The following is a 9488-nucleotide window of genomic DNA, read 5'->3' as shown; positions in this document are numbered from 1 at the left end:
GGCTACCCTGGCCTGGGCATGTGTTGACGTACAGGTCAAAGAGCACACTGGGCTCGGACACCTCCAGGTTGGGGTCAGCATCCACACCAGCTTCCAGCCCTTGGAGGCCTCCAAACACCACAAGTGCATGCTGAAAGCTGGGCAGCTGGGCGGAGGCCACGTCTGAGCCACGCTCGGATGTCCCAATGGTCAGGTCGTACCCATCCTTGAAGGGGGCCTCAGCAAACACAGCACTGAGGCAGGAGGCCAGGCGGACAGTGTAGCCCCAGTAGAGCCCGGCTCTGGTTCGAGGCTCCTGCGATGATACAACCGTGCCCCGGTAGGTCTTGCATTCTGGAAGCTGCGTTGGGTTCAGTCTCACAGTCACCCGGAGTCCAGGCTCCAAGTTCTTGTCGATCTTCACCTCCTTCTTCATGCCACAGTTAACAAAGGAGCCGTGGCCTGCCCGGGTGGGCTGGTCTACCACGACGCCCTCGCGGAACTCGGTGTCCTCATCCTGCCGCACATGGTGAGGGCTGTCCAGGGGGTTCAGGAGGCCTGCAAACTGGAGGTCCTGGTGCTTGGGGAAGAATGCCTTTCTCAGGTACTGTGGACACTCCAGGTACTGCAGGATGCGGGCCAGCTGCACACATGCCTGCCCTTTCTTGCCAACGCCTCTGAATTCACCCTCCACAGACTTGGCTTCCTGGCCTTCTTCATCGAATACCACGATCTCGTCCACACAGAAGATTGTGCAGGCCCTGGCGATCTGGCCAGCGAGGTAAGTGCGGAGCTCGGGCGACTGGGCGTTGTCCAGGATGGAGCCAGGCAGGGCCACGCTCAGGGTGTAGGGCCGTCCTAGGTCCTTCCTCTGGGCAGCTGCCTCCTCTTCCTCCTTCTGGCGCTTGGCCTGCTCCTCCTGTGCTCGCTGCCGCTCCAGCTTTTTGGTCACCTTGAGGTCCTTCCATTTCTTTTTCTCCTCTTTCTTCTGTTGTTTCCATTTTCGCCACTCAACCCTTTGTCCGTGTTCACCCGGTCCGCACGGCCGCTTCCTCCCGCGCTCCGCCATGTTCGCCCAAATATATTTCACAGAACGTCGAAATCATGTTTCACAGAAAAGAAACAACTTCTTAGATTCTTATTTTCAGAGGGCTTCTTTGCCATCATTTGATAGAATAGTTCCCTGAACCTGAATACCATGAAAGATACCAGGGGAAGGGCAGGTACACTGGAGGCTCCTGGGCCCCAGCTCTGCAGATGCTGGCCCGGTGGGCTGCTGAAGAGGCTGGGCCTGTGCATCTTGTCAGCCGTGTCCAGGTGGGTGTGCTCAGTGACCTCTTTACAGTCCCCGGTCCATCGACCTGGCCACTCCATATAGGAGTTGCTCTGGGGGCATCCAGTAGCTGCTCTTTCTGCCTTCCCCACTATCAGTCATGCGGGCAGGGCCTGGGCTGTTGTCCTGGAAAGAACAGGGCTCTGGTGTCACAATTACTCGGCACTGACCTCACCTCGTTCTCTCATGGTGGGATGATGATTCCTGATGTTGCCTCTCCAAATTTCACTCTTCATTTCGAAGAGGTGATGATTAGCTGCATTAAGGGAATTGTGGGGCAAATTTGTACTGTTTAAGCACAGAGCAAATGGACTGAAGAGAGGTTGAGAAGACACCTAGAGCAACAGCTGATGGTGTCTGGGAGCTGAGGACCTGCACAGCCTTTCTGCCTACTGGCAGTGCTGCTGGAAAAGGACTTCATCTCTATGTGTGACAAAGAGGAAAATAACAGTATTCACGTCTCAAAGATTCATAGGACTCTAAATCACTTAGAATACCAACCAATGTCTGGAAAACACACATTCATAACTTTGATCATTCCTTTTAGCTTTACATACCCATAACAAACCTTCCTGCACAAGGAACTTAGGTAGAGAAGCTGCTCTTGAATTCATCCAATTTGCTTTCATCTTTCATTCATTAATACTTGTTCTTTCCTTTGGTGATATACAGATACCTTCTCCCATCTATCAAGCCTGAGAATATGTGGACACATTTATTAGATCCACCTGTGTGTGAGAGGACTGGGACCTAGAGCAGGCATAGGCTGAGGAGCCTTTCTCTTTAACCTGTTCTGCCTCCCTGAAAAACCGCATAAGCTGAGGCTGGTCAGCTTTTGCTCTTGGTTATTTCCCCAGAGCCTACAATAGCACAGGGCATGCACTCAAGAACCATTTGTAGAAAAAATGAACGAATCGAAGAATGACCTTCAGGTGATTGCTTTGTTTGAAGAGGCAGTCTGTGAAAACTCCTCAACGTCTTCAATCTGGGGTCCCTTAAGAAAACACTGAGGTAATATTTCAGAACAGTTTTCAAGGATTTTAAGCTCTCCTAACCTAGGTAGACAGATAGAACAAGAGATAGATAGATGGCTAAAGAGTCCCTGAGCATAAAGATATCAGACTGTCTTGGTAAAGTCACAGAGCATGTGACTAGAAAATATATGCAGCTCCTACAGCACCCTACTGTCTCCATAAAACAAAGCAGAATCCTATGCTTTTATTCACATATGGCATTCAAGAAATGGTGTCAGTATGAAGCATCATCATAAACTGGGCTTGAGAAGAGGAGTTTTAGTACCTAATGTCTTAGGATGGGTGTGAGCTAAAATCAGGATATAGATAGATAGATAGATAGATAGATAGATATAGATATAGATATATACATATATCTATCTTCTAAATATTCACATAAATTCACTGACACTTTAACTGAGCTTTAATTGCAAGCCATTTTGCCATTCCATATTGTTAGAATCCCTATAAAATAGGCCAGTATCTTTGAGAGCTATAAAAAAAGCTTAGAAAAAAAAAATAAACAATCCAAAAATACAAACATGGCCTACTTCCCCACCAAAATATCACACCACATATGTAGTATACACACTGTTACACAAAATTTTATGTCTCCTTCACAAGGAAAATGCAGATTCCAGTCCAATACTGATAAGGCCCATGAAAGGAAATTACATAGTGCATATTTCCAGGTGACTTATCTCATTTTGAATCTAAAAAATGAAAAAAATCATTTCTTGAGCTTATTTGGTGTCAGAGGTATGCCTCTGAATGTAAATGGTATGAAATTTCATCTCTGAATAAATAAGCTTTTACAATACACCTTTTCATCTTCAGAATGCCTGTCATGGTGAGGTGTGGGGCTGTGTTCAGGGGACTGAGCACTCCTGGATGTGAGAAATGAGAGGGTGGAAGAAACAGAAGAAAGATGATCATTTCTTGCCCTTGACCCTGTCCTTCACTCAAGGACTTTCTCTCCCCCGGAACATGACAAGCTATGGGTTAAGATCAAATCATTTCCAAAGCTTAAAATAAAACCCTAGATGAGCTGCGCCAGTTTTATGTCCAACAGAGCTGCACAATGCACAAAAGAACAAATCAAAAGAAAGTATGGAAAAAATACAGGGCAGATTTTTAAAGCCTCTTTAAAAAAAAAAAATCCAGTGATGTCTTTTCTCATTTGAATAAATTTTGAGATATGTTGCTGAAACACCAGGGAATTTAAACATAGAAGCAGAGCCTCTTACAGTTTACACATAACCAAAGCGCGCCTTTCACTAATGGACCCCGCAGCTTTCAAACTTCATCCCAAATGCCAAAGACTGGTGTACTCTTAGGTATATGGTGTCAATCAACTTCAGCAATTGAATTCTTTGTCAGAGAGAAATATCTACTAAAAAAAGAATAAAAACACAGTAACTATTTTTTTCATTCATTCTTTCTTTTTTTTTTTTTTTGGTAAAGGAAGCAAGCTCCACTCAACTGGCTCCTCGTGACCTTAGGCCCACATGTACGGAGCTACCGCCAGAGGGAGGGCGACACTGCTGAGGCATGGCTAACGCAACACACAGACACGATCACAAAGCAAAGAACAATTCCCGAGACATTGTTCCTCCTTGCTTCCCTTTTAATCACTTTACTTTGCAGAGCATAGAGTTGTGATCCTTGCTGCTAATTAAATATAAAACTCCAGTATAAGAGAGCAGTGTGTAGTCTGCAATGACGAATCACATAGGAAACACCAAAGGACAAGGTGGAGGGCGTCACATGCATGAAATGAGACTGGGTCCCTCGTCCTACAATGGCTGCACCCCGAGCTTGGCTTTAATGCAGGTGGCCAGGGTCCTGGCAAGCAATCAAAGTGGTCTATGAGGTTTATCTCCTGAAGTATGTAAGTCTGTCTCTGAGACAAACCACAAGGCAAGGAAAAGATCTGCAAGTAGACAACGACGTCAGGGGTCGCCGTTTCCCAGTGAGCCTCCATTTCCCCAAAACGCTTTCCGTTCCAGTTCCCGGATTTTACACGGTTCTACAATTATTATCCAACTAACTTAGATTAGAATGACACCCTCTCTAGAAATGCAAATGTTTTGGGCACACATTCCAAGTCAAGTGAAATGCATCAAAGCTCTTCTTAAAGCTAGTCTCCCCCTTCATCCCTTTGCTACTGAGGAAAGAAATTCTCAACCTGAAAGAACACTGGGATGATTCTGTGTTCTCCAAAACTGAAGAATGAATTTTAGGAACAATGGAGGTTAAGAATATATTTATTGAGGAGAAAAAGGTTCCTGTCCGAGAGAGGGACAGAAGGGGGACCTCAGTGAGTTGCCAAGATACCAGTTCTTGTTAGAGATTTTTAATAGATCAAAATCCCGAGGTGAGGTGGGTCCAAGGTGGGAAACATGGGAACTTGGTAGGGGAGCATGAGGTAGAACAAAACTATGGTAAATCTGTAGGACTGCAAGCAGAATCACTCAGGTAAAGTTGATTAGATTAGAATCAAATGGGGAAGCAAGTGTGACAAGTGGACACAAATACAGAACAGAGGCTTTTCCTACACGGGGCTGGGTTAGTGCCTTTTTCAGGGTGACTGATACCTATTTATAATATCAGTCCTTGGTGTCCAGCTCTAGGGAGGAATATGGCTGCATTTGTTAAATCTTTTCTCTTGAGGTCTAGCCCAGTGTAGAGGCAGAGGTACGGTAGAGGCAGAGGTAGATGCAAGGTAGCTTGTCTTCCATATTGGGTCTTTTGAAGGCCTAGGCCTATCTGACTGCCTATAACACTTCTATCTCTCAGCTGCCTACACCACATTCATGGGTTGTTGAGTGGCTACTGTGTGCAAAGGGGGAGAATGAAATGGGGGCCCTATGGTCAGGAAGGAGATACATTTAGAAAGCATTTAGAAGGCAAGAAAACAAAAATCAAAAGCTACAGACTTGACACTTGAGATGATAGCACTGTGGGCAACATCATGAAGGAAAAAGTTTTGATAATGGCTCAGTCAAGATGTATATGAGTAGGTTCCTCTAAGGTAATCATGGGAAGGCATGCTGCAGCATGGGACCTCCTTGACTGAGATACTGCTGTGGGGGGCGGGGGGACCCAGCATGAGAGGGTGGTGCATGGAGGAGAAAGGAGAGTAGCAAAGTCCAGGCCTACTTCAGAGCAGGCACTAAGGAATAAGAGAAGGAGAGTTTGGCTGTCTTCAGAAACTGTGAAAACACTGTGGCTGAAAATGGAAGAGGGTGCAAAGAGGATGGGAAGCCTATGGATCAGACAAGCATAGCCCTGCGTGGCTTTGCAAAGCCATTTGGACTTTATTCTCAGAACAATGAAAGCCTGCAGGTAAATGTACCCCAGCAGGCAGGGGAGGGTAAGAGAAGATAAAGATCACTACTTGGACGGTGCAGCAAAGAACTGAAAGAAATGCCTCCAGAAAAGAAGTAATTATCGAGGAGAACTGGAAATTTTACTGAGAAGAAGAGCTTGGAGACAAAAAGCAACTTTAAACTTCTGTCAAAATTCTCCAACGTCTTGCTCAGAGTCTCTTAAACATCCCTAAACACCCCACACCTTTTTTTTTTTTTTTTCCTGCTATCTCATTATTTTTGGAACTGGATGAAGTATAAATAATAAATAAAGAAATACAGCTTTGTGTAAACAAGAACTTTGATGACAAAGTAAGTTACCCATGCTGGGCAAAGACAATCATGTAATTAATTAGAAGGGACTTTCCCTTTTAATCCAGAGCATTAAGGCTTGCCATACTGCATAGTATAATGTCCCCTGTACTGTGGAAGGCAGAGGCCACCCACCGTTCAATTTAGCTCCTAATTTGTTCCCTGCCTAAAAATTATTCTGTATGGTAAAGGAAAGCACTGGTGTTTTGTTTTTTCTTTTTCTGACGTTCTATGCATGGCCTGGTAAGCAATCATGGATCATTTTAAAAAGTAGCATTGAGTGACTCTGGGTGACGAGTTTCAAAGTTGTACAATCCAGTGCGTGGCAGGTTTCATGAAGGTGTCCTGGGCTGGGTCTTTCAGGATCACTTGCTCTATCTCCCCTTAGCAGACAGCTACAGCAGGGGAGGCAGCTCTCCCTCCAGGGGTGCAGAAGCCCGCTCTTGCTTTGATTCTACCTAAGGTCTAGTCAAAGGCTTCAAGAACAAAGGCTCTGGGAGTCTCCTAGTACAGGGACTGTAAGTATTTTGGGTTAAGACTACAAAGAAGCAAATCATCAGTGATTCATCCACAATTAACTACTTTTGGGTGTGACTTTGTCCCTGGAGTTTTCTTAGAATGTTCTGGCACTATGAATTTTCTGGAGCATTCTCCATCAAGTTCAGAGTATAGAAGTCATGAAAAAAAAAAAAAAAAAAAAAAAAAAAAAAAAAAAAGCTGGAGCTGACCAGTCTATCTTTATGTTGTAGGCATCTGAGTTAGATAGAAATATTAGAGGAAGTTAGACAGGGCTGGACCCTTAAAGGAGCCAGTAGGGCAAACAAGACAGCTTGCAACTGTGGAAGAGACAGACACTCCCGCTGTGGGCCAGACCTCAAGACAAAAGATTAAACAAAAGCATCCACATACCTCCCTAGGGATGGACATGAGGGAAGTGCTATTCTAAACATATATCATTCACCTTGAAAAAGCAAGGAGTTGTGACTAACCCAACCCCCTACAGAAAGAGCCCTGTTTTGTATTTATGCCCGCTTGTTGTGTGACTCATTTCCCCATTTAATCTCACCATAATCAATTTTACCTGAACAATGATGCTTGTAACCTTACTGGTTGACTATAGCTTTGTCCCACTCCATGCCTACCTAGGGATTTCCCATGTTTCCCACCTTGAGTTATGGATGTGCTCTGTAGAAATCCCTGGGAAAAGGGCCAGAGAAATGATGCAGTAGAATAAGCGCTTCCCTGGCAAGCACAAGGGCCTGAGTTCAATCCCAGGAGAAAGAAAAAAGAAAAGAAAGAAAGAAAAAGAAATCCCTAGGAAAGATGAGTTCTTCAGCAACCTGCTCAGGCCCCTTCTGTCCCTCTCTCTGGCAGAAGATTTCTTTCCTTCATATTTTGCTCTTAACCTTTATCGCTCCTAAAACTCATTCTTAGATTTTCGAGAACATGAACTCATCCCAGATGTCTTTCCAGCGGGGAGTTTCTTTTTCCCATACCACTTAGAGATCCCTACTTACAGGAAAATGAATGTGTAGCAATTCAGGGATGGAGAGAGAAGATAAAGAACATCCAAAGCCAGTAGTTCCCCTTCCAGGCTATATCTTGAGTACTCATCTACCCAGGTGCTAGGACCCTATTTGGTAGATGCCTCCACTTCATCTGACCTGCAGAATCTGTGACACGTTAGGCTTGTTCAGATTCAGCAAAAGGGGTGTACAGTCAGGGTTGAGTGGAAAGGCCATGGGGCTCACGATGAAACCCCCAGGATAAGGGAAGAGCCTGGTGACCATGCTCTTAACACTACTGCTTTTCATGCAGATATATTAGGATTTGAAAAATCTAAAGGCAAACCTGCCTAGCCTTTGAAGATTCGGAGAGGCAACTCGCCATAATAGAATTATAAACCTTTCAAAAATACTTAATGAGAGTTATAACTCTTAAAAAGTTATAGAAGCCCTCTCTACGTATGTTTGCTCAGGGTGCTGCATAAACGTTTTGTGCAAACTGATGGATAGTGGTGATCCTTTGCACAGTGAGAAGGCATGTGTCTATATAAGAAGAATGCTTGTATGAAAAACAGAAAGTTCAGTAAAGAATTTGGTCTCCTAATCATATCTTCAGCATAAAGGAAACAAAAAAGTAAAGAACTTTATTAAATACCTTGCAAGTATTACTAGACTTGTGACCTTCAGACTTACCAAAATTAACTACAAATCTACCATCCATTCATGTATTCAATAATTATTTAAGTAGTGGCCTGAGATGAATTGAAATGTGTTCCACAAAATGGACTTGTTGGCACGCTACCTTCTCAAACTTCAGAACGAGATTATATCTGGAGATGAAGTTTCTAACAAGTAATTAAGTTGAGATAATTTCATCAAGGTGAGTTCTGGTCTAATATGTCTGATATAAAAGGAGATCATGACACACATTTACCCAGCAGAAAGACCACGTGAAGACATAAAAGAGAAAGAGCAGTCAGTCATCTACAATCTAGGCAAAGGTCTTAGAAGAAATCAGTCCTATCTGTACCTTTCCTCTGGACTTCTAGAATCCAGGACTAGGAAACAATGAATCGCAGTTATTCTCCTCATCCAGTCTGTGACATTTTCACATGAGAGTGTAAGCTAACGCAGACACACTTAACTTCACAATAGTGAAAAGTACATAAACGACATGAGACATTCAGAAAAGCATGCTGCAACGGATCCCAGCAGGATGCGATTAAGAAACTCCCAGTTCATCCAGCTCTCATAGCAGGCTGCAAAGCAAACTTGTTTGTACACGGATGCCAGGTCTTCTGTCTAGACTTCCACTTTGAACCTAATTTCAGCTTCCAGCCCTGCCAAGGGAATTTCTTGCTCTTGGCCTAAACACTTCTCCCAGGTGCTGTGACCCTTCCCTTAGAAGTTTCAACAGTCCACTCACCCTGCTACTTTTCAAGCTAGTGAATAAAGACTTAATTTGCTTGGTGACAATCCATTAATAAAAATGTAAACTGCTGCTATGTATTTAAGTAGCACTGGCTACTTCTAGTTGTTTTTTCAGAGCCTAAATATCACCAATGTGCTTTAATCCTTTACTGTCTTGTTTGCAAAAATAACTCCAATATCTAAGTGTCTTTCTCTGGAGAAAAACATGCCTGGAAAGAGGCAGCATGATGCTGAGGCCCAAATGTTTTCAGCCTCACATGATAAATAGCTAACTTTGGACATCTGGGTTGGAGAAAGTACAGCCACCTAAATTACAACACAGCAAATATTCTTGATGACAACAAGGTGGTCCCCAGAGAAATGAAATTTGGTTCTTGGTGATCTGCCTGTGTTCAGCCTCCTAAGCACTGGGATTACAGGTGCACGCCACCACGCCTAGTCTCAATTACTGTCTCAGTGTACCCTGGGAGGCAGGGCTAGCATGGCAGGCCAGGGATTGAACCCTGAACCCCGGCTCTTTTGAAAGGAACAGTTAATGCTTACT

The 9488-nt window shown here is 44.1% G+C and overlaps 2 protein-coding genes across 8 annotated transcripts in view; both read right to left on the bottom strand.

Moving 5' to 3' along the window:
- LOC101591458 (putative methyltransferase C9orf114 homolog) overlaps positions 1-1048 on the bottom strand; it is a 5958-nt gene extending 4910 nt beyond the window's left edge. Inside the window, exon 1 of the mRNA XM_012517280.1 lies at positions 7-1048. Within this exon, the coding sequence (XP_012372734.1) occupies positions 7-1048 (1042 nt within the window). The remainder of the gene's footprint in view (positions 1-6) is intronic.
- The window catches only part of Flrt2 (fibronectin leucine rich transmembrane protein 2), a 97839-nt gene that overhangs the window by 10079 nt on the left and 78272 nt on the right, over positions 1-9488 (bottom strand). The window lies entirely within an intron of this gene.

The sequence above is a fragment of the Octodon degus genome, unplaced genomic scaffold (assembly GCF_000260255.1).
Source record: "Octodon degus isolate 3935 unplaced genomic scaffold, OctDeg1.0 scaffold00161, whole genome shotgun sequence".
In the NCBI taxonomy this organism is placed as follows: Eukaryota; Metazoa; Chordata; class Mammalia; order Rodentia; family Octodontidae; genus Octodon; species Octodon degus.
The sequence above is the reverse complement of the archived record's forward strand: the minus strand, read 5'-3'. Positions and strand labels throughout refer to the sequence as shown.